Here is a 25,646-nt window from a genome sequence, read left to right as displayed (position 1 = left end):
TTTGCTATATATAGTATTTTATATTTGCTATACATTACTCTTCTACTTTGTGATGTTAGTCCTTATTGTATACTGTGTATCTGCACACCTCTAACTTTGTATTACAAGTGCTGCAAAGCAATTCCCTGAGGATAAATAAAGTTTTATTTTATTTTGTCATTTTAATTTTGGCCTGGTATATGTTTACAGTTCTATATTATTGACAGGAGCCCATACTATCATTGCCTTCATAATCTAAATAGAATTGAAATACTTTCTCATTCATTTACTCTACCATCTCTATGATTATATCCCACTCAAATGTGCCTAACTTCACACGAAACGAGTAGGAAACACTCCTCAGTGCTGCTAAACAAAAGCACAAACCTTTATTGCCGCTCTTGAACGCAGCTCACCCTCTCCAAGCGCAGCCCCTTGTTGCTACGCAACCTCCACAGAAGATTGACGGCAACTTCAGAGGATTCATTTGAAAAAAGAAAAAACTTCACGGCAGCTGTTTTTACAGGTCGGCCGCGGCGAAAAAAAACAACTTCAAGACTGCTAACGGATGGCTAGCAGTCAAAAATATATTAATACAAGTAAGTTGATAGCCTGCCATTTTTCGCTTTCACTTTCTGCCATGACAACAACCCCCCCGTGCTCATTAATTTGTCATTAGCTTAGTTAATTAACCGTCAACTTAACGTTAGCTAAGAGCGCGAGACGAGTGAAGGTGACGGTTGCAACTTTAAGCTAACGTTAGCTAACTTTGTCCGAAAGATTAACGGAAAAATATTAAAGTTATATCGTGTAGTGTGTAAAAGAAGAAGCTAATTAACGGCTTAATTTAACTCACCTCCCAACTTTTCAGGTAAACGTTGAACGTCAGAGGTCCCTGCGTTTCCACACGACGGTGGAGATAAAACTGGCAGCATTTTCTACTCTTGTCGGACAAGTTGCAGTAATGTCGGACGTTGAACCGCTGAGATTCCCATCAACGGAAGGACGAACTAGTAAGCAAGGTGAGGCGCTGAACAAGTCGATTTAGGGACTGTTGGTTATTTATGAGAGGAGAGGGGTTGGTGTAAAACGAGGGGGCACTTCAGATATTATTTTAAGAAATGGGGAGTGACGATTTGACTTACGGGAGGGACATGCAACTAAATTTAAAAAAAAAAAAATATATATATATATATAATATATATAAATATATAATGTTTTTTTTTTATTTTTTAACTTTCCCTTCAAACCTGCAAATGGGTTTGAAAAATATATCTTTAAAAAATTCATACAATTTACATATTTTCTTTAAGGAAATTAGTCCTAAAGAAAAATATATGTATGTGTATATATATATGTGTGTGTGTATATGTATATGTATATGTGTGTGTGTGTGTGTGTGTGTGTGTATATATATATACACATATACATATGTATGTATGTATGTATGTATATATATATATATACATACATACATACATACATACATATGTATGTATGTGTGTATGTATGTATGTATATATATTCCTAGTCTTTCAACTGTCCACACCTTTATCAAGAAACATTCAAATGGCTTTAAATTGTAGTAGCAGTAGTGCAACTACATCACTATGTGTATGGCTTCTTTTGTCTAGGTCTGACTCGTAAAACAAACTTGTCCAAAAGAATAGCTACAAATATTTTACCTTGAGTTACCTTACCCTGAGGGATTTGGGAGATAATTTGTGTCTCTCCCGCCACCATCAATTAGTTGTTAGGTTTTAAAAAGTTTGATGTTTGATAGTAAAAAGTTGAAGATGGGTTGAAAAAAAGCCACAGTTTTTAATAAGACATGTAGAATAAACTGATTTTGATGAACTATCACTATTGTAAGCTCAGATTTGGTTACTGAAGGAAGAGTTCATCGGATATAATGGCCTATGTTCTGTATTATTGACTAACTTCAATTGTTTTATAAACTCTGGAGTTTACTGCCTTGGCTTTGCTTTGATCATCAAAGCACTTTGTAAACTGTGTTTTTAAAGGGGCTATATAACTACTATTTATCTATTTTTTTTCATAATTATAGTTATTATTATTGTGTGTTAAAGGACTGTCAAAAATGTGAAAGTCCAACTATATATATTTTTTTCCTTTTATTTTTCCTTAATTGAACAAAATTAGAATATGAACAAAATAGCTTTGTCATCTTGGATTAGATTGATAGGATCAAGTGCATACAACAAAGACAAAGAAAAAAAAAAGGAAAACATAAATACAAACAGACAAGGAGTTAGAGTATCAGCTGTATGAAAATATATCTGTATAAAGAATAATTTAAAAAGATTAGGGGCTAGGGCTTTTGTTGTAAATCATATTAATCTATTTTGCTTAACAGTTTCATTGTTTTTTGTGTCTCATGCATTTAGGGCCTTTGGATAGGAAAGAAGATCATTATGAAACACACTTATCCTAGGTTTCAACTTCATAGACTTGGATTTACGTAAATAAAGTTTTCCAAGTATTAAAATGTTATTAACCAGAAAGTCATCTTTGCTTTTGTCCATGACAAGCCCAAAAACAATGTACTTTTAAGAAGAGTTTTCAAGTTTAAAAACCTTTCGGGAAAGCCAGTCATGCATATCAATCCAAAAAGCATCAGACTACATTCACAGGAAAAATAAATGTCCAACTACATTTTCTGTTTTTACAGTTTTTGGCTGTGATAAATGGTGTAATTTTGGTGATTTTGGCAGAAAAATTAATGAAAAATACCGTCTTTTTAAAGTTGCACCCCCCCTTCCCTAAGCCAAAATAAAAAACATGTGCTGAAAAAATGATTCGAAATGCCTTGCCCTTAATACACTGCCCCCTCCCCTCTCATGAATGCTAAATAACGTACAGTCCCATAGGACTGTTTCATGATTAATTTAACTAATTTATGAAATAATTTAGCTTTAACTTTATGCACTGACCTTTTCTGTGACTAAAAGTTCGCTTGACTAACTTTTTATAAGGTCCGAACAGAAGTAAAATCTGATGGAGATACAACATTATGGACAAAATAACTGCAAAAAAAAAATGTATGCTAGAAAGTAACAAGTGTGGTCAGTGGTCACAGTCCATTAGTTATTAAGGTCAGTCAAGGTTAGCTAGGTTAACACGCACAACCAAATCTAGTTAGTAGTTCTTGGATTGTCTACAAATAGGGAGACCACACTGTCTTCAAGTACGGTAATAAGAAAGGTGCCCACAAACACTAAGTCCAGCCTGTAGACTCGACTAACTGGACTGCACTTCAGAAATTATATTAAGGTGAATACATTTTTATGATAATTGCATTTAAATATCTAATATCATTAGTCAAATGACAGGTGTAACAAGGTGATTGGCCTTCAGACTCACATGAGCCTGCTCTGTGGCTATAATACACTCTGCCAGTATGATTTAGAGCTTATTCAGCCCGCTGGTGACATATTGCCTCACCACCTTCCTACCCCACTTGGTTCTTTCACTGTGTATTATTCATCTGAGCTGCTCAGCAACAGATGGCCTTCATTTCGGGTCTCCCCACAGTTTTTCCTCCACTGTTCCTGTATTGGTCTGAGTCAGCTCACTCACTCACTCAACTCATTGTCCTCATTCTCAAACCATGATGGCAGGATTACTGCTATTTTCAAGTTTGTGCTCTATTTCTTACTGAATAGAGTACTAGTTTGTCTACAGGTCCTTAACAGTTTTTGTTGTATCTCCGCTAGATGGTCATTTACTTGTCTAACTTTAATGAAGGGGCCTTTCAACAACCCCAAACATGTAGTATTTGAGTTAGAGTGTCAGGCAACACCAGATGTCACCGTAATGGCACTGCTGGCAAGACAGGTATACTGTCACCCAGTGGTGCATGTCACACAACTGAAGACAGAGAATTGAAGATTTGGTGTGCATACGCTTGGTCCTCCTTTCAAACCCTTTTCCACCAACATGGAACCAGCTGCATTGTGGTTCCTGCACCTTATTTTGAACTGTTCAGAGCATTTTGTCCAAAAATAAATTGGTTTGGAACCAGTTAAGTTGGTTTTCAGCTGGAACTCAAAAAAGCTGTTTTTTCTTGACCTGAAATGCGAACCGTGACAACATCATATTCTACAGGTTGGACAGAGAAGATGGAGAGGGCAGCCATGGAGAAGTCAAGTGAGAAATTATCAAAGAGTGGGCAGTGGTCTCATTAACAGTTGGTTTATATTTGTTTTTTGGGTAAAGACAATTATCTGCACTAAAAGAACAAAACGTTAACAATGTAATTTGCGAAAACTGAATAAATGAAATGAAATTTATTAAAAATATATTGCATGCTAAGAATATATCTCTTCCACTCTCGTGGGCCTTGCAGTGAAAAAGAATTACCTTCGTGCTCTGTTTAGTCTGGTGTCTTACACCCTTTGTTGATTTCATAAGAATTTGTAATATAATGTTCATCTCTGTACAATTTTGTCAGTCATACAAAACTAATGCGAGTTATATTATATGGTAACTTTACACTTATTTTAAATACATGGTTTTCTAATTAGTTTATAAATACTTGTGGTTGTTTCCCACTGAGCAATTTTACATGAAAAGACATTCAATAAATATCTATTTGTCTTTAGAAGTCTAGTTTAGATTTTGATTATTCAAGGTTGATAAGTGAAAGTTTAGACATCTAGTCTTAGCATAGATGAAAGAGTGAACAGAATCATAATGTAAATTATGATAAATAGTCATAATGTAAATGCATGGGTCTGCAGTATTTTGTTCATTATTTGCAGTTTTTTAATGCATATATTTAAAGATTATTTCAGATTTTGGTCTAAAATTGGGCTATATGTAAGCTTGGAAACAATGTTTGAATTATGTCTCTTTCTCTGTGGTTTCTTACTCACTTGTGTTTATCACAAATTCGATTTTACAGAACTTCTGTGAGAAATCCCTGTACGAGATCAGCGCGTAATGATACATCAATCTGAATGGATTGTCATCTATTAGTATCTACTAGTATTGTCATCTGCATTAGTGCTGCTTTTTACCGATTCTGTCAGCCAGATGGCGTCCTTTCACCACTTAGAATTGTGCCCTTGGGTTTGTCTTGAGATGTTCAAATTAGTTGACTCTGCTCTCTCACTGATGCCTCCAGTATATTGCTGGGTTTATGCAACCAGAATCAAAGAGAAAGTAAAGAATCGCAGAACATCTTTCACAGCCAAATACTTTTTCGTAATTACTTTTCAAAATAAAGTTACTGAAGTAGGGTAAGTGTTTGTTCCAACAAAAGTCTGTCGTTTTGTGATTTTTTTTTCTATGAGGGCTGGTTCATCACTGTGTTATTTATATAATATTTTGTGCCATTATGTAAAAGAAACCTGTAGTTAGAGTTGCCTTTCCCTTGCTTACCTAAAGCTATTGTTTGTTAATGCTAAAGTAAAGCTGGATTAACAGATTTCAATATGTTGTGTTTCTCAAGATCAAGCAGATCTTCAAGCTGTCTGCTCTGGTAGACGTCGCACTTGTGCTTTGCTCAACAGTCCCTCACCATGTGTCAACAATGCTATTTGCCATATCCAAGAGCTGAAGATGACAGTGGAAAATTGGTCTCATCAGGTAAGCTAATGTCAGATGTGATCAGACCTGAGAGATTATAAGACAAATATCAGATAGTGAAGTGAAAATCATTTTAAAAGCATTTTATTTTCTTTTGTCTTGTACTAGTCTGGAAAATATCAGAAAAAGATCAATCAAGACAAGCACCAATACAGCAAAACTTTAAGGTGAGGTCCTTTGTTGATTTAATTTGTTATTTCTTTTTGACCTATTCAGTTGGACATAAAAACATGACATCAGTTTAACTCCTTTTTGACAGATTTCAGTCAAGAGAATCAGATTGGGATTCAGTGTTCGTCGAAGGCATCGCAATTAGTGCAAGAGGTCAACCCCTTTCCTTTTTTAAGTAATGTTAAGTCATTGCTAAAATATTTGATGTTAATATTTGTTATGCAGTAAAAAAGTAAACATTTTCTCCAAATCACATGCAGATAAAAGAGCAGCACATAAGTATGTAGTGTACACTCAATGTTTTGATCTTGTAGTCTTTGCAGTAGTTGCTCGTCAGTGTGACAATAATTCTTGGCAGTCCCAGTTACTGGTTCACATCTGTTGTCTACGTAATGATTAATTAGATACCATCCAGTATCCAGTTTTGCTAATAAAATACCATGGATCGAGTTTATCTGCACTTTGTAGTTGGTCAGATTATTTAAACGTAACTTAAAACAAAAAATTGGTCACTTGTTTATGCTTTTGTTTATTGAAATGAAAGTGACAATACAGTACAATACAGTGTACCAATCTTGTAAAGTTTTTTCATCCTCTAGAAAGTTGTCCTTTATCGCCACTAGAGAAGAAAATAAATGATGTCCTTGGAGAGGTTGTGTATCTGATTGAGCGGCTGGAGGCTGATCGTCAGTATGCAGAGGAAGCTCTCCACAAAGAGAGGAGAAGAAGAAGATTTTTGGAGAACAAAGTTGACAGTATTTCTTTGTGGAAGCAACAAGAGCACTCTTTTGTCGTCCAGAAAGGTCAGTAACTGAGAGGTGTGTTATCATCTCATAAAAACATTGTGATGCTGTTGTTCTTCAAAACAGCTAACAAAAATTGTGACTGTTGCTTTTTTTCTAGAGCATGAGGCTTGCATCAGAGACATCACTGAACTGAGGTGGCAGCTAAAACAAGAAAGAGAGAAACTTGACCAAGCCCAGGAGAAACTGTCACAAACTGAGGTGTTGAATCAGAGCGTACGCGAAGACATCAACTTTGCCAGAAAACAAATTCCCAAAGTGAAAGAAAATTTGGAGATCCAGAGAGACATCATAAATCAAATCAACACTGCACAAGCTGAGGTAACCTCTAATTTGATAACTCTGTCTTCAGTGCTAGTTCCATACAGATTAATGCTAAACGGTGCTCTGGTGCATTTTTTCCACCTTATAATAACCATAGAGAAAGCAACAAAAATAAATACATTTTCAGATTAGTTTCTCCCTCGCAAACTCGCTCTATCTCACTCACCCTCTCACTCTTTTCTAACTATTTTCAAACCACAAGAGGAATCACACTGGGGATTGCTATGTTTGTTGGTCTGCTGGTCCAGTGTCCATTCAACATTTTGGTTGAATAAAATCATTCCATTTTAACAATTGCCTGGATTGCCATGAAATTTGGTACAGGCATTCTTGGTCCCCAGAGGATGGATCCTAATAACTTTGATAATTCCCCGACTTTTCATTTAGCTTTTCTACTTGTTATTAACCTTGTTATTTCTGTAGTTCATGTCAGGATGCACCAACATGTAATGACCAAATTTTGCTCACAGCACAGATGTGAGCTCAAAGAAGTATTTCACTGCTGGAATGGATGGTCCTTTTTTGTAAAACTAGGCTGCCTATGCTGAAGAAAGACACAAATACTTTTGAAATTAATGCTTTGTGACCAGAGAAAATAGAGGAAAAGGACGGGGGCTTTTTTTTTTTTTTTGGTTTCTTTAGAGCCAGCAAAAATCTGCTAGTAATATGAAATGCATCATCTGTTGGATTTGAGCTGAGAGATGAGTAGAGAGATCTGGGCACTGGTAAAACTTAGGAAAAGTTTACCACAGCTGATTAACACACACAACCCGTACTGTTATGATACAAAGTTGGTCGAAAATTGGCTAAGTATCCCTTAATGCCGACACGCAGATATCCCATGAAAGTGTACCAACAGGGTGATGGGTAACATACAGATAGGTCAGCTTTAACTCTAAACAATTGCATCATTGTGTTTGCAAAATGAAACACCAGGCTGGTTCAATTCAAACATATGACGTGTTTTTTAATTACACCTCAACAAGTCATTGGATGCGATTGTTCTGTAGATAGTAACTCTGAGCTCTGATATTTTAGTGTTAATATTTAAAACCAGGTCTAGCCCAGCATTAATAGTTAGGCTTGAGCTCTCTGGATTTTCTAAGATTTTCCAAAACTAGAAAAAATGTAAAAGCCCTTTAAGTGCATAAGCTCACTGTTGGCTTTTGACAGTCGCTCACTATAGGCATAGGATTCTGAATATTTAGTTTTAAGAGGCTATGATTTTTTAATGAAATTGTTCCCAAATAATATTCGAGGAAACCCATAAATCTCTCCCTTCGTTTTTTAGGCTGATGAGATCTGTTCAAAAACACAAAGTGATCTTAAACTGGCTCAGACAGAGTTAAAAAGGATGGAGCTGGATGCCAAAAAAGAAAAGATTTTACAAGATCATGAGCTGTCTGGGATGAAGAATCAGCTGGCTAACAGATTGTGAGTATCTATTCTAACTGGTGAAAACAAACAGGTTCACAATCAAAGTAGTAGTTGCCTTAATTTTTTTTTACACAAAACTAAAACGGACGTCAAGTGTATATCTCTTTTGCATAGTTTGTGCTAAATAAGATCATAGTCATTCAGCATTTCATATTTTCTATCTATTTAAGCATTTGTAAATTTAGGATTATGGCATATCTGTGGAAAAAACAGTCTGTTTGGCTTTCTTATGTCTATTAAAATCATATAACAGGACACCTCAAACAAAGATATGGTCAGTGATTTAACCACTGCTTAAAATCATTGTGCAAGGTATATTAAACTGCATGTAACCATAGCAACAATACTTGTGCTTGATGCTGCATTACCAGATAACAAGATGCAGTGTAATCAATGTCACCATATAACAAGACTACAAACAAACTTTGGAAATGATTTGAATGCAAGTGTCTGTGATTTTAAACTTTTACTTTTAGATCTGTTCTTTGCTGCTTTGCTTTGCTTCAAAGCTGAGGCCAGGTCATGTTGCATGTCAACTTTATCAAAAATCACTTAATGATTAATTGATGCTGTAAAGAAAATCCATATACGTTTGAGATCTGCTTTGTAAAGAATAACTTTGCTTATTTTAGGGTATGTTTCCATTTTGTATATGATTTTCTTAAAACATATTGAGTATCATGAGTTGCTTCAATGACAGCATTGTGTTTTGATTTACTCTGTAATTCCAAACACTAAGTGAACATTGGATTTCGAAAACTGCCTTTAATCCACGAACTTAATAACAAAAGACAAAACTGTTTTTCTCTCCAGGGAAGATTTAAACCAGCTGAAGATGCTTGAGAAAGGTCTGTGTGCTGAAATAAAGGATGCTGAAAAGACGGTTGCACTTACAGACGAGCAGTGTGCAGCCATAACACAACGTATCCCTGAACTGATGGAGCTCGAGAAAACTGAAAAAGACTGTGTAACAGACATTGTCTATATTATAATGTCTAAAGTAAAGAAAAAAAAAAAAGAGAGATAGCTTTCAGCAGTTTGCTAAATAGTCAAAGTCATGTTTTCTCCCCTCTTTTATAACAGATTTTGCAATTGAAATTTCAAGTTGAGGAAGAAATGCAAAACAATCAGAAAATAAAAGAGAAACTAATTGCACTGCAGCAACAAATTGAGAAAACGGTAAGTATTATCAGGATAGTGTTTAAATCATGTCAAAAAAATCTGGACATTTCTTTATGATTTTTATGCTTCTTTGTCTACCTAGAGACTATTCTTGTTTATAATAGTGGAGGGGGCTGGTGCAAAATGAGAGAGGCACTTTAAATATTTTTTTAAGCACTGGAGAGGGAATTATTAATCTTGATTTGAAATAGGGGAGGGACGTTCAACTTTAAATGGTCATGTTTTGTATTTATTTTAAAAATCCTAAGAACCCTCAAACCCATAATGGGCTTGAAAGGCATGTTTTCCTTAAATATTTCCAAAATTACATCATTTATCATGGCAAAAAACTGAAATATGGTTATTTGTGATGGAGGGAGGATCATGCATTTTCCTCTAGTTTCTCAGGGTGGCCCAAGGAAAAATATTTTTAGCTCTAGGGAGGGTGCAAGTTGCACTCCAGCCAAACCCTACTCTGATAAATAAAGTACAGTCCCTTATGTGTCTTGATAATTCATTTAGTAGAGCCTGGTATATAACTACCAGACTACAACTAAACTCTCACTGGAGCTGTGCATGCTAATAATGTTTGAATTCATGCTACTGTAAGGTGTTTTAAATAAGAGCATCCACTCAGCAGCACACTGTATGTTATGTTATCCACAGAGACTTCATGGGGAAGCAGAGGTTTCCTGCCTAGAAGAGCAGTTCAATTCAAAGCGTAGTGCTTTTGCAGCTCTTCGTAAAGAGAACATGGAATATGAACAGAATGTTGATGACTACAAAATAAAAATTTCCGAGAGGTACAGTGTCAATGAAAAACTACGGCAAATATACAACATCCCCTATTTGGTATTACATGATAGGCCACTTATGTGTGTTTATCATTACTTTCCTGTGTGGTTGTTAGTAAGAAGGCAGTGAAGCAGATGCTTGAGGAGAAAAAGCAGATGCTCCAGAAAATCATTGACAATGACGAGCAGTGGGAAAAGGCCGAGGAGGAAGTGACCCAAGTTGTTGCCCAGCACAGTGTCACCCAGACTAAACTGGAGGAGCAGGAGCAGCTCACCTTCATGGAAGAACAGAGGACCAGGGTCAGTGACAACATATGTGCATGCTCTATGTGTACTAAAAACTGCGACCCAGGTCGCAGTTTTTAGGGGAAATGTGAGCTACTAAATGCTTTCTCCAGTGTTATTCAGGGCTCTCTCTGTGTACTACAGAAAGAGATTGAAAACTTGAAGAAAGATCTGACAGGTCAGACGGCTGCCCTGGAACGAATGAAGGTAAATTAATGAGGCGCTTCAGAAAGGAAAAATGTAATCACAAAATTTTGATAAACAAAGTAGATTCAAGCTGAAATCTACAAATTATAACACTGCATTTTTGCAAACTTTATCAGTTTTAGTGGAACAATCTGTATAAGCATAGAGCTATGAAAAAAGGTATGAAGAGGTGAAGCTTCACAAAGCACAGTCTCAATAAAAATGGAACATTATACGTTTCATAAAGATAGTTTTAAATGCCCTGCTGTATTCAATTGCATAATTTTGTACATTCCCACTCCTGTTACATTTCCTGTTACTGTTTTTACCCCCTGTACATGTTTTAAGACTTTAGAATAATGACATTCTGCCTATTTTCTTTTGCATCAGTCTCAGTGTGCAAATAAAAACGAAGAATTGCATCAACAGCAAAGGAGCTCAGAGCTAATTAACCAAAAACTTCAGAAAGAATTTGAAGATGTATGCAAAGAAACCAACGAACTGGCAACAAAAATTGAGGTGATGATAAAGCTTTAGGGGACAGTTAACCCCAAAGTCAGAAATTTGTATTTTTTCCTCTAACCTGAAGTGCTATTGATAAACTTAGATTGTTTGGTGTGAGTTGTAGAGTGTTGAAGATATTTGCCGTAGAGATGTCTGCCTTGAATGTAATGGAACTAGATGGCACTCGGCTTGTGGTTCTCAAAGCGCCAAAAAATTAATTTGAAAAACTCAAGCAATGTCTCTTTCTAGAATTCATTACCCGGTTAATCAAGATAATCCACAGACCATGTTGTGAGCAGTTTAATGTAGAAACTATTTTCTTTCTACAGAACTACACCAACCGTATCACAGAGAGAAGCATGCATCTATCACGGTTCCTGCGCTGTATGGAAAAATATGAAATTGGATTTTAGTGATTTTCTAAGTCTGGATAAGTATGGAAAAAGAAAAGAGAGAATTATAAAATAATTATGTTACCAAATCTGAATGTCTGTAACTAAATTAGTTTAAAAGGAAATGCAGCAATATCTTTAAATTGCATACAGCAGCACAAATATTAAGCATGTCTGAAAGTTTTTATTTTTAATTATGAGTTTTGCAATGATGTACTATCAGAAAAGTAAACGGACTATCTTTTCTGTGTAAGGAAACCATACCTTTATGGCTGCGTCATCTAGCAATAATTTGTCAATTTAATAGCATATTGCAACATACATGTTAATGATTGGATTTTAGAAACCTTTATTTTAATAATAGCATCTATTTGTACTTAGATGTCGAATATGGTTTGAAAAATCTATGGAGAAGTCTGAAAATTTGAGTGACAAATAGAGTGGGATTTTGAAATGGAAAATGTGTAGGAACCCCGATCTTCTCATGGATGAGAGGCTTGTGCTCGTGACAGCATGAGATGTAAACGTTACTGACTTCTCTTCTGCTGTGCTGTAATGTTAGCTACTGGGTGAGCTAGCAGTAGGTGAACACTTCCTTCTGCGCTGTGACACAGTTGGTGTGTGTAGTTTGGTAGAAAGAAATAGTTCCTGCATGTACCTGCTCACAACAAAGATAATCTGTGGATTATCTTTAAAAATCTGGTCATGAATTCTGGAGTGAGACATTGCTGTTTAATTTTTCAAATTCATCCTTTCCTTTTTTGAACACTTTGAGCACCACAAGCTAGTTAGCTAGTAACATCTAGTTCCATTACATTGGAGAGAGGGCAGACATCTCTACAGCTGATATCTCCAGCAACTAACACCAAAATAATCTAGACTGATAAAGCGGACTACAGGTATGAAGAAAATATATATTTTTGATTTTGGGGTGAATTGTCCCTTTAATAATGATTATTAAAACTCTGTAGATTATTTTACATCAAAAAAGGAACAATGTCTTTAAATCAACTGTATTTCTGATGAATATTTTCTTTGTATAGAAAATCAAGATACTGACAGAAAATTTGGAAAAGATTCAGTGTGAACACAGGAACACATTAGTCAACCTTGAGAAGGAGAAAAAACTCAAATGTGAGCACCTGAAAGCTGCTCAGGTAAGGAACGAGGAAAGTTACGGGTTGCATAAAGCAATTCCTCTTGAGTCAAAGAACAGTTGCTAAGTCAGGTTTACTCTGTAAAGCTCATTGAACACAAAGCTAGTCACAGCTATTTATCATGTCATTCTTCTGTTGAACAAAATAATCTCTTGCTCTAAGCACTTTGAAGAAAATAAGGTTTTAACATTAATGCAACTATTTGTTTTCAGGATTTACACGCTGCCACTGTGAAAAGATACGACAGCACCCTGGGCAGGATTAGTGACCTTACGAAGAAGAGCGAAGAATACCGAGATGCTTCAGATAAAATGGAAAAAACAGTTGAAAGCATGCCAGAAGTCATTGTAGCACTACAGTAAGTTAGTTACACACAGGAAACACTCAGTGTAATAGTTTATAAATAAATATGGGATATTTTTGTTGGAGAATACTCACAATATCAGCTTTTTTGAATAATCAACCTTTTCTGATATCTAGTATTTGTTTGATTATACAGTATATGTTATAATATTAATGTTGAATATTTCTTAATAAATTTACATTTCTGCAAGCTCCCCTGATGATGCAGTAATCATACATTTATGGTGTTCAAAACTAATTTGAGAAAACTAATGATTTTTTATGTGTTGGGTTTCTCCTTTCAGAAGTGTTTTTGATGTGGTGGAATTCAAAAACAAATCAGCTGCTCTCGTAATGAGCACCTTGCAGTCTGATATTAATAACTGCCGACAACGAACACAGCGATCCATGCAGACACACACTGCTCATGTTACAGCGAGAAAAAAGGAAATGGAAGACACCAAGGTAACACAATGTTGTTCAGTATTGCTTTCTGTAAATACATGACTTTGTTTGTGTCAAACGCTGTGAAATCGGAGACAAGCTGTAAAAAAACATCTCATTGTTTATTTGTTTGTGGATTAGTGTCAGCACATTGCTTGTCACAATACTTCCCTTAAGATGCAGAGAAAAGAGCTGTGTGCAATTAAAATTACAAGCCATGGTCAATCTTGTTTAAGTGCTTTTCCCACAAATGACAACTCACTGTTGTTATAGTCTTTTTGTCTGGACGAATTTGATGATGCGTGTCGTGGTGAGATGCTGCGCCTGTTTTCTTACCTGTAGGCCAACATTTTCAATAGCAATTTCAATGTAAGCATATAGTTCACAATATCAAATACGCATATAATCTGCACCCTTTTTTTTATTAATGTCAGAACTATGCTCCTGTAAAAACACTGTGCACAAAATGGCATGTATTTGAACACTTCTTTGTAAGAGAAACCCCTATTTATTGTAAGGTTTTCATCTGCAGGATTATCAGCCCCAGCCAGAGCCTCTTTGCTGATGGGGGTTTCACATGGCTTATCTAATGTGAAATCGCCATGTGGTATATAGTTTCATTAAACGGTGATCAAGAATGCATTAGTTCAAAACAAGAAAAGGCAATGGAGCTTAAGCCGCCATGCATCCAAGTGCAGCAACTTTAAAGAAGTTGTTGGCGTGAGACAATTTAAGAATTAGAAGTCTTCCACATAGACACAACTCCCATTAGCCAGATAAAAGTTAGCCATGCAAAAAAGGGTTTAGTCTTTCACTTGACGAAATAAGATGATATAACAACAATACTCCTCAGCAAATAAAAAGATCAGAGAGAGTCTGAAGTTGGAGGGAAATTGGTCACTTTAATCATTGAGACCAATATAAAGCACACATAATGTCTGCATTAGCATAACATAATAAGCAGAGTGTGCATTCAGAAACCACAGTGCATGAAGCAGAATGGTTAGACTCTTTCAGATATTTCTTATAGAAGAGATTTCTTCTCAAAATGCTGACCCATACTCTTCTAAGTTCCTGTAGGTCGCAATTCCTCTTTTCTATAAAAACTAATACAGGTCAGTGAAGCTAATAGGGCTGATGGGAATAAGTATGTGTCTGTATTAAATACAATCTGTAGATGGTTATTTTAAAGATACAGGTGAAATAGGTTATTTCTGCTAAATCTGTGGTCATCATATCAATGTGTGAAAGTATTTAGTCTTTCATACATGCACCTATTTTTTGATTTGATCAGGGCTTGTCGTTTGGCGAGCACAAAGTAAACAATGCAAACTGCCGACGCTATCAGTTTCTTATGGGCAATGAAGTGTAATTTGTTCCATTTACACTTCACAACAGCATCAGATGGGCTTTGTCAGTGCTGCATGGAGTAATTAAACCTGAAATCAATAGCAGGCATTTGTCATGTTTACAGCCCCTCTTTCTGCTGGGTTAAACTCATCACTTTAGTGCTGTTCTGTTTTACTGCAGAGACACACTTCATTATGTCTGCAGGTAGAGTTGAGATATTCACCAGTCACATATCCAGTACTTGGGGGAACATTGTTCAAATGAAAAGAGGACAAGCAGAGAGACACATACTCACTGTGATTTATTTGCTTGATTTCCCAGAGAAGTGTCCATTGTTGTATCCCTGCTATTTATATTCCCTTAATTAACAGCACAAATAGAGAAAGCTTGGATTGTGTTGTACACACCAACCCATAGCAGGTCAGTAGTACCACTAAAGTTTCTTTTAAATGGTCAGTAGGGCAAGTAAGTTTCTATTAAGTATGTAGAGTACAGTGTATTAACTCTCCCGTCCCCTTCATCATATAAAATCTTTTCGCTCTCATCATGAAAACACTGATCTATGTGATAATTGATTATGCATTTTACATCTGCACTGTACATTATGCTGCCTCAGCAGTTATTCTTCTGCCAGTGTAACTGTGGTTTACCACTAGCATATTGGTAAAATGATCAATATACAAACACAAATCCATGTGTGAATGATGATTGCTCTAATTGTAAGATTCATATTAAAAGGTTCAGTGTTTAGGATTTAGAGGGAGATATTGGAAGAAACTGAACATAAATAATATATCATCAGCGTATAATCACCTAAAAAATAAGTAACAATAAGTTGTGTATTCGTGACGTTAGAACAAGCTGTTTATATCTACATAGGGAGCGGGTCCTCCTCCACCATTTTTCATGCCATGTTTTTACAGTAGCCCAGAACGGAAATACCAAACACTGTGTCTGGATAAGGCCGGTCGCTTTTTTTTTTTTTCTTTTTCTTTTTTGAAAAAAAGTCGGCAACCATAGTTAGAAGCCCCTCCACGACAAGCAGTGTTGGAAAAACAAACTTTTGTGTGTTTGTTTGTTTTTCCATTTAATTATCAGAAAATCAACTATTTCAATTTAAATACAAAAATCCAAAACATTTAACCGAAGAACAAAAACCTGATACCAATGTTACAATTCACATCAGACATTCTGAAAAGTGGATGCAGTGCAACAAATTCATCATTCCTAGTGCATAAATGCATTGTTGTACTTTGCTACAAATCTAATGCACAAATACCTATAGGTTCAATCTGTGTAGTATGGACAGTAATAAATTAGTTATTAATTGGATTGGCCACGGGTTGACTGATCCAGGTTATATGGGGTTTCTTTGTTAATGTCATCATAAAATGTGGAGTTTCTTATCAGCTAATTTAGTCACAGAGGGACTCTAGTTTGAGTTTTTAACACCACAGTGATCCCTGGCCTCATGATATTGTACATAAAAATGATTCCAGTCGCTTTTGTGCAGTAAGATGTACAAATTTTGATGAGGGTAAAAAGACAAAAAAATGATATTGGATTGGTACTGTATTAAAAGATACTCACAATTTACCAGAATGAGGATTGCGAGACAAGAAGTTGTATTAGTGCATCACCACTCACACTGTAGTGTAGATTAAATTCCAAAAGTTACATTATTGGTCTGCAGCTGACCCTGCATCTGTTTGTGTTTTGGTGGTTATTTTACAGCTACCCTTAACATATTATTTATCCTTACAATTTTAACCGAACATTTTGTTTTCATGTGTGTGTAGGAAGCACTAAAAGTTGCACTAAAGGAGAACCAACAGATGGCAAACGAGTATGAAGGTCTTAAGAAGATCCTCATGGAGGCCAAACAAGAGGAAGTATCTGCACTGAGCGAGAAGAACCATGCACATAAATCTTTTCATTATTACACACAGGTACAGTTAATATAACCTTTTGTGATGTTTGCTATCATCTCTCTTATTAATATGTTTAATGACGTAGGATGTTTGCTATGTTGTCTTGTGTTCTAGTTTATGCTGTTCTACCTTGCACCAAAGAGCTTCTCTTTGCATGGGCAGTTATTTTAAGGTTTTAGTTTGCTGACCAGTGAGGAGGTAACTGCAGCAATCTAATAATGATGAGATAACTTGAGTGGAGGAGGATGATGGATGTGTCATAATATAATGATAGCTGTGTAGTTTTCCCACTAAAGGGAGTAAAGAGAGAGGTTGATGGTACATGTAAATACTATACCGTCTACATTTTCTTGATTATAGTTTTTTTAAGGTGGTCAGAGGTGAAGCGTTTTATTATCAGGGTGTTACAAATTTGCCTCCGCTCACCACAGCTCACACACACCATTGGGTAGGGATCAGCAGCAAACACAGGTTAGGATCAGACAACGAATGTGCCTTCAGTGCTAAAACAGCAGCAGAGGTCTTGACTAGTTGAGGGAGACACCTCAGCAGCCTTTTAGTGTTTAATCTTTATAGTTTTTGACACTATTTAACTGGAATAGAATTACACATGACAAGCATAACACTAGGAAGAAGCCACACTGCTCCTGCAATGAAAAATTCATATTATTTGTTCCAAAAATGACTAATACCTTTACTTGAGCAATTCCTCATCTAACTGCATGAATGTTATCAAGTGAAAAATGCATGCAAAAATAAAATCCTGTGGACAGGATTTTCCACGCTCATGATCAAAGCCTGATTTTCTTTTACTCCGGATTCAGCCTTCACCATTTTTGTTTGTTTCAACTCTACACTTCTATAACAGCAGCCTCTCGGCTAGTGTTTTATGCTTGAATTTAGTTTTGTATAACAAGCTTATAATCAACAATGTTTCTAAAATGTAGATCACATTTAATCTGATTTATACAGGGGCATTGATGCCCCCTTCTTTCCTCTTTCAAATTTACAATTATCCTTATGATGTTTGCATTTTATGTCCCAGTTAGTACATATGTTACACAATGCGATTGCCCTTAATTGGTCTGTTAGTAACTGGGGGCAACAGGGTAAATGCATTTAATATGGTCAGGATCATTTGAGAGATCACAACATTAGTGCGTGTGTGTGAGATGCCTGTGTTTTTTCAGAGCCCATAATCTCTTTTATTACATTCGAGTGAGAGACGCGATAAAAAAAACATCTGTATTGAAATAGAATCCTGATGGCAGGCATTCCTGACATATAGTTCAAGTGACAAGTTCAAAACAACCTTTACTGCGCTTTTAAGACAGCTACTTATACAAAACATAACTCCTTACATATAAACTGGGATCAAGTAAGGTAAGATTTTTACTGACATAAACACATTTCCTTGTACCTTGCCTTTTCATCCAAAGACAAACAAATATCTAGGACATGGAAACCTGTAACATGTGTAATAAATGATTAGGAATGGGCTCATAGTTGGGATATAAACTTTTCCATCCATGGCAACACAAACCATAGTTAATATTTACATGTTAAAATGCAGGTTATAGTCCAACCTTTAAAACTGAAATTATTAACTCTCCATGTTAAAATGCAGCTAAGTCAGTGTAAAATCTAGTTTCAAGCTTGTTACTTTGTTTTGGGTAGAGTGTTACCAGCCACATAACTTGAACATTAGTGGAATGTAACTAAGTACATGTTTCACCATATTTAAGTTCAAATTTGAGGTAGTTTTACTTTTGCATTGTTCAAGATAGAACTACCCATTAGTTTGTAGAAACATTAAAATTAGCTCCACCACAGTAAAACGTTACTTAAATTTTAAATACTTATGGTATTTGCTAATAATAGCCTACTTACATAAGGGGACAGTTCATTCCAAACTGAACAATACATATTTTTACTCTTATTTGTAGTGCTATTCATCATACTAGATTGTTTTGATGTGAGACACCGGGTGTAAGAGATATCGGTTGTAGAGATGTCTGCCTTTTCTATAATGAAAATAGATGGCACTTGGCTTGTGCTTTAAGTGCCACAATAAAAAAGAAAAATCATCTGAAAAACTCAATGGCAAATGTCTCTTTCCAGAAATCATGAACCAATAACTCAAGATAATCGACAGACCTTGTTGTGATCAGTTTCATGTAGGAACGATTTTCTTTTTACAGAACTGCCACCAGTTGCAAAACCGTGCAAAGTAAGCGTGCATCTACCGCTAGCTCACCTAGCTAGCTAGCATTACAGCTCAGCCACAGAGGAAGCAATTAATGTTTACGTCTTGCACAGTCACAAGCACAAGCCTCTAATCCATGAGTGAATGCCTTCTTCCTTCTGTGTGGTGTTTGGTAGAAAGAAAATAGTTCCTACATTAAACTGCTCATAACAAAGTATTTGGATTATCTTGAGTAATCAGGTCATGATTTCTGGAAAAAGACATTATTTTTGCATTTTCAAATGTATTTTTGGCATTTTGAGCAACACATGCTGAATGCCATCTAGTTCTATAATATTAGAGAGAAGGCAGACATGTCTACAGCCAATATCTCCAACACTTGGCAACTCACACCATAACAATCTAGACTGATAAATAGCACTACGTGATTTTGGGGTGTGTCTCTTTAAGTGACTTTTTCAATGCCAGACTTTTGATTTTAATGGATTTTTTGTTGCTACTTTTACTTTTGAAAGGATCTCAGCACTTTGTCCACCACTGATGATAGTTTGCTTGTTATTCTATATTTATTACCATTGTCACCCCAGACAAATACAACACAACAAATGTGCTACTTTGCGTGTTTTGCCATACAACATCATAACAGATGGGATCTAAAAACATATTAATTAAAACACTTTTTGCAGATTGCAGTTTTAATATACTTACATTTCAGATATTTTAACTTAACTAAAAAGTTTGATTCAGCCATGCAAGTGTCGCATATTTTGTGGACTGTGAAGGCTTTGTTCGTTTGTAGCAGAAGAAGTATGTCTATTATCAGTTGCCCATTCAAGACATACATAAGCAGATTTATGTAATATTAGAGATAGTAGTTTTTCTTTCAAACATGAGACAGGATACTTCCTTAGCAATACTCAACAAGTATGAATATACAATTAAATATGCAGAATTCTCATTTCTAAATAAAAAAAAACACATGAATTTGCATCTGATAACACTTGTCAGTATGTGCCTCTTATAAAAATCCTCTTGATTTTACTGTATGTGTAAGCATTGCTTTGTTTATGCGGAGGCTTTCAGCTCTTGGGTTTTAACAGGGTACACCATAAAGAGCATTCTTGTTATTGTCTTTCCTTCAGGAGCTGATGACTGAGCTAATTCGCTTTAGTTTTCAATGCACTGGGGAACACATTGCCAAGCAATGATAAGCTTTGTAGGAAGAGTAGAGAGATGGAGGGGGAAGAAAAGCAATGGCATCTATCAGAATTTAAACCTCTTTGCTTGAAACTGTGTTCAAATAATAAAGCAAGCAGCATGTCTTTCCAAGAGACTAGGAATAATTTCTGGTTTCAGTGGGGGGTTCATGACTCTGTGTGTATGTGTAAAATATGTCTTGAGGGGATTGGTATAAAGTTAAACTGGGTGAAGTAGAAATATTTTACTCATCAGCTTTGCAGTCACAGAGTTTGCCTCGGCTAGAACAAAACTGCTGAAGCATTTAGAGAAAATTAACCCCCCATCCTGGCAGCCAGATGTGACTGGATTCTGATGAGTGCACACGAGTGGGCAGAGAAACCAAGAGACTGTGAAATTCCTGTCAGGCCCGTGTACTGCAGAATGGGCTATTGACTGCTTTCTCTATTCCCCTCCATCATTCTTCTTGAACACTGCCATTAATTTCCTCTCCTGCCTTACCAATTCCTTTTCTCTGCCTTCTCTCCCCCTAGCTCTCTTTGTTGCAGAAGAGGATGCACAAAGATTTGGTGAAATACTTTGAACAACGCAGCCTCTACAGCCAGGCTGAACTGGACCGGTGCCAGGCTCTTTCTCAAGAGACCGACCAGAAAATAAAAACAGCTCAGGTATTTGTACATATACATGTAAAACAGGCTGGAAAACTGCACAAACTGTCACCATTCATTTAAATGGTAAATCCCTTTATTCAACTTTTATCCTGGTCTAGGTATTCTACCGGATGGAAGCGTATTCTTTTGCATACTACAGTAACTCCATGTTATGCATGGCATTGTTTGAGCCTCATCCGGCTAGTCAGTTGCCTTGTGTCTTCTTTGCCAAGCAAGGGCAGCCAGGCAAACATCCACCAAGGCTGTGTGCCTTACTGCCATGGTGAAGTTAAAGACGCCACTGTTACATTACAGTCTATACATTCACTCATCAGATCACAGACTCATGTGATGGATGATGTGTCTGCTAGAGTGCCTATGCCTATGACCCCATGTCTGAGGCTAGCTCTGCCATTCTAGATAACTCTATATACACAACATTTTTTGTTTGGTCACATTAACATTTGAGCCTGTTTCCTGTTTAGCAGAAGGCATTTTTTGGACTAATTCAGAGTGAGTTCATTGCACAACATGGAATGTATTCATGTTGCAGCTTCTTCTTTGTGAGCAGAATAACCTTCTGTCTGTCTTGCAGAAGAGCAGCGGCATAGTCTGCAAGGTTGAGAAGTAAGGATCTTCAATTAGAGGATAATCGGTGTCTAATCTGTGCTGTGATGTGAGATGAGGTCAAAGCGGACAGAGGGACAGTGATGAATCTTTATGAAATGTCCTGTCCAGCAGTACCGCAGAGCCAGGTGGCATGCAACCATACCATGAACTACTTCCACCTTTTTTACATCTTTAGTAGGGCATCCCTACTCCTCAACTAGCAATGCTTGTCAGTTGCAATATTTGGTTTTTGTGCTAAATATCTTGTTTTTGTTGGTTAAATTTTCTGTTTCAAATTTAACTTTATCAGATACACTGGAGGAAAAACATGCTCAGATTTGATTAGAGGTTTTCCAGGGAAGTACCTAGTGAAAATACTATTAAGTGGTTTCCTTCTCTGTTCCTCCTCCTCTGACGGCTGACATGTTTTTTTGATGGGTCTGGTCCAGACATTACAGGGAGCAGCCATGTCTCAGTGGCCCAGCCTCAAAAGGCCCCAGCAGATCACAGCTCAAGGCAGGGAGGAGTGGGGCACAGGGGGAGGAGCTATCAGAGAGCTGCAGAGTGTGAAGGACAAAAGAGCTGGTGTATTCAAGCGCACCACACCGTCACCCGTCACAGCTCAGCACAGGGTCCATCAGAGCAGGCAACACTCACTTTAAACAGGCTCCTCATGAACAGTCCAGCTCAGCGTCTACCCTCCAGAAAGTACAACCTTTATGAGGAATAGAGAAAAAATCCTCTATGAGTTTATGAGCAGGTGTAAACACACAATCTGCATGATTACATAAATGTTAAGACCTCAATGTGATTTTATGATGCACACAGAAATGCACTGCCTGTATGCAGATAGTGCACATGATATTGCAGTTGGTCATTGCTAAACACAGATTCACAATTACATGACGAATAGATTATCAATACTGTTGCCACTTTGTGAGAAAGAAATGAAGAAATCAATTGAACTGATACCAGTTGTGACTGGAGTCAAACCCAGCTGAATTCCGACGAGGCCCATACTAATCCATCATGTCCACTTAACCCCACAAGCAGAACGTAAGAGAGGTCAGGTTAGAGCTTTCACGGCAAAGGCGTGCTTGAATCAGAAGCCAAATGGCAGTTTGCTCAAAAGTAGCTTGAGGGGAGGAAGGTTGGGGAACCCTAGGGTGGGCGGGTGGGAGTGGGCGGGGGTGGTGGTAGTGGGAGTGGGGGGGCGGCGGGCTGTCATCCTGTTACACTCCTGCCAGAACTGGCAGTTCAGCTTTGTGTTCTGCGAGTTTACACTAGGGATGGCATAATTGACAATGGCTAACAGCGGAGAGCAGTGCAGAGCCTTGTTGAATGGCCAGTAATGATTGGAGCAGACGCCCACTGCCCCAGTCCCAGGGGACTGTAATCCAAGATCCTGTTTCTGATATAATTGTTAGTCAGAGAATTTCTGCATGGCTAGGCCGGTTCAGATTCCCAAGCTGGTTGACAGTGCCAGGCAGTTTAATAGAAAAACTGGATGCTGAGGTTTTTAAAACAGAAGAGCACTGAACCTGGACATGGTTCACCAGGAGCCTCTTGTTCTCCTCCCTCTCAAAAATAAGAACAAGATGGTAACTTTACTTCCACAAATGGAGACTCGCCATCAGCTGTGTGTGGGATGCACATAGAGCAGGGAGGTTGTATTATTGCCTTTCTTCAAAAACATTTTCATAATTAGCTTGTTTTCATTTATTGTCTTGTTCAAACAGGAGGGGTTGTCAACAGAAATTCGGCTCATCTCTGCGTTCCTGCAGTCCCTCACAGATGACTCTTCTGCCACGGATGATGTCGGGGTCAACAAACAAGCTGGTCTAGGATCGAATGAGTAGATGCCTTCAGTTCAAATAGCAGAGTAATTGGACATTCACCTGTACCAGACAACTTACTTACCCTAGCACGCTTCACTATTCCCCCCTCTTTACTTGCAGCAAATCCATAACAATGAAACAGGTGACTTTCATGCTGCTGTCAGGACTGATCTAATTTTAGCTGGGTGAATGATTGCAATTGGCTTTGCCTCATCAGATAATTAATCTATGTCACCATTAATTGGAAAAGAGAATAATTACAGGCAGTGTTGACAGAAATTCTACGCTTCTCCAGATTCCAAGATCTAATTACAACTAGTGAAACCCCGTGACCTTAACTAGCACTTAGTACACCTTGGCCACCTTGACCATGCCCATGTAGAGACCACTGTCTCTTGAAAAGACCCTGTTTTTGTTGCCGCTCCCCACACTCCTCCGCTCTCCTCACTCTCTGAGAGCTGTCTCCCTCAATCACTTTTCAATATTCAATCTTAATTTTGTGGAAGTTTAGCATTTTCAATGAGCTGGAGATGAATGATTAATGAATAAATTTAAATGCTTCATTTTGTCCATGGATCATTAGTTAAGTCCTTTGTGGGAAGGACCTGAGAAAGGAGTGAAAATTATTGAGACATTAGCCTGAAGCAATCCAGGGGTAAATAGTGTGCACAAAAGGATGTTGTGTGCGCACTATCCACTGGCTTTCTAAAGAACCCGAGGGAAACACTGTTTTCAATTTGGTATCTTAACTGAATCACATTTAGTACTTGTAGAAAATAGATTTTTGTTTCATCATGTTTCAACAATGTCATACTAATGGTACACAACACTAATGCCTTTTCCACATAGACTTTAAAAAGTTAAGTAAAATGTTTCTTCATAAACAATACTTAGTCTATAGTCAAAATATAATTAGACTTATTACATATTTTTGATTTACTTCAGAATATAGAAATAAGTTAATAATAATGGTCATATAATTCTTTGCAGAGTGCACATACTGCTGATTTTCTCTAGGCCGATGCTTATAGCCTTAGAAATATGTGTTGCCCTCTCCCTCTGTCTGTGTCTGGTTGATAGAGATGCTGTTGTTTTGTTGATACACTGGATGCTTCTCCTTCTTGTGGGGACAGAAGGGGGCAGTGTGAACACAACAACCTTAAAAAGACATAATTAACTGCAACGCAGTCCAGTCTAGTGTCTTAACATCTCAAATTAAGGATTATCAGTATTCGGTCAACTGGAATATTAGAAATAACAATAAGTATTCACACTTTTATATACCTGGTCTCTTTTATCTGCAAAAAAATAAGTTTTAAGAAAGTTTTCTTCTGTAGCTTTGAACTTAAACATACTATATAATATTACACATACAGAACAACCTGCATAATGGCATTAATGCAGTGCTTCATATCGACTGCTCGCATGGTGCCACTAGATCTCCAAAAGCACCTTGAGGAGAAAAATGTTCAGTCCGTCTCATATTCCTTACTGACTATATGGCAATATCTCAAATGAAAGTGCTTCCCCAACACATTTATCTACTCTCTTTGCATCTAATCAATCCCCTAAATAAATGAAAGTGAGCCACAACTAGATGTCATCACATTTATCTGCAGGCGTGCCTCGAAGTGCACACACCTAAATGCTGCTTCTCTAAAGAGGGTGGACTGGGGAAATACTGATGGGGCCACTTGACAGCTAAGATGTATTTTCCTCTATGTTAGATGCCTGTTTCAGTATGATGAGGATAAAATATGCAGCACAAGCTTCTCTCTGTTGTTGTAGTCTGATACATCAAAGCTGGTTTAGAAGATTTTTTTTGTATAAAGGCAGATTTTGCAATCTGATTTTACAGGCAGCATGATTCTCAATTTCAGCCGGGCGCCACCATGCAGACGATGGGCCTGTTTCGTCTGGATTCACTCCAGTGATCACTTCTGATCGTTGACGTGAACCGGAGTGAATCAGAGCAACGTTCTGCCTTCTTGAGCTAACCAACATTCTGTTTTGAGATCTTTTCAAAATCAGGGAAAAAATGGAGGTGTCCACTCAAAGCATCCTGTCTTTGTCCATGAGCAAGTGGAGAGTTGAGCCATGGAGCTGATGGAGCCAAGGAAAGAATGTGAGTGGAGAGAGGTGCTACTGTGTCTAAAATATCAATGAGGGAGATACTGCCAAGTTTTGGAGCACACAAGAGGGAATGGGTCTTATGTTAACATAGAGTAGACCAGGCAGCTCTGCACTGCTTCATATCATAGCTGTTAATATCT

At 37.1% G+C, this 25,646-nt stretch overlaps 2 protein-coding genes across 4 annotated transcripts in view; one reads left to right on the top strand and one right to left on the bottom strand.

The window, feature by feature from the left end:
* Positions 1-976, bottom strand: part of dtna (dystrobrevin, alpha) — a 33,522-nt gene extending 32,546 nt beyond the window's left edge. The window contains exon 1 of the mRNA XM_088085598.1: positions 836-976. The gene's annotated coding sequence lies outside the window, so the exon portion shown is untranslated. The remainder of the gene's footprint in view (positions 1-835) is intronic.
* ccdc178 (coiled-coil domain containing 178) lies at positions 401-23,936 on the top strand. Of its 3 annotated transcripts, none has more exons than XM_088085597.1 (20): positions 401-578; positions 851-1,001; positions 5,456-5,592; positions 5,701-5,759; positions 5,852-5,916; positions 6,363-6,566; positions 6,667-6,887; positions 8,182-8,324; positions 9,141-9,294; positions 9,411-9,506; positions 10,155-10,291; positions 10,399-10,582; positions 10,712-10,774; positions 11,144-11,272; positions 12,693-12,806; positions 13,019-13,164; positions 13,454-13,613; positions 16,742-16,891; positions 20,810-20,944; positions 21,985-22,663. In XM_088085597.1, exons 2-20 carry the CDS (start codon positions 944-946, stop codon positions 22,195-22,197), a joined length of 2,568 nt encoding a protein of 855 aa, XP_087941723.1. In that variant the 5' UTR covers positions 401-578; positions 851-943; the 3' UTR covers positions 22,198-22,663. The 3 variants fall into 3 exon arrangements, with proteins under 3 accessions (XP_087941723.1, XP_087941721.1, XP_087941722.1); XM_088085595.1 differs by lacking the exon at positions 21,985-22,663 and adding an exon at positions 23,275-23,936 and having other exon boundaries at positions 402-578; XM_088085596.1 differs by lacking the exons at positions 401-578; positions 21,985-22,663 and adding exons at positions 623-712; positions 23,275-23,936.
* Positions 23,937-25,646: the final 1,710 nt, after the last annotated feature.

This window comes from Plectropomus leopardus, chromosome 12 (assembly GCF_026936395.1).
Source record: "Plectropomus leopardus strain MGB_pleo_1.0 chromosome 12, ASM2693639v1, whole genome shotgun sequence".
Taxonomy (NCBI): Eukaryota; Metazoa; Chordata; class Actinopteri; order Perciformes; family Serranidae; genus Plectropomus; species Plectropomus leopardus.
This window is presented reverse-complemented; position numbering and strand designations above follow the sequence as displayed.

Coding starts and splice junctions, on each gene's coding strand:
- ccdc178 (XM_088085597.1), top strand. CDS start 944: ATGTCGGACGTTGAACCGCTGAGATTCCCATCAACGGAAGGACGAACT. Junction 5,917..6,362: donor CATCGCAATTAGTGCAAGAG/GTCAACCCCTTT, acceptor TTCATCCTCTAG/AAAGTTGTCCTTTATCGCCA. Junction 12,807..13,018: donor AGCACCTGAAAGCTGCTCAG/GTAAGGAACGAG, acceptor ATTTGTTTTCAG/GATTTACACGCTGCCACTGT.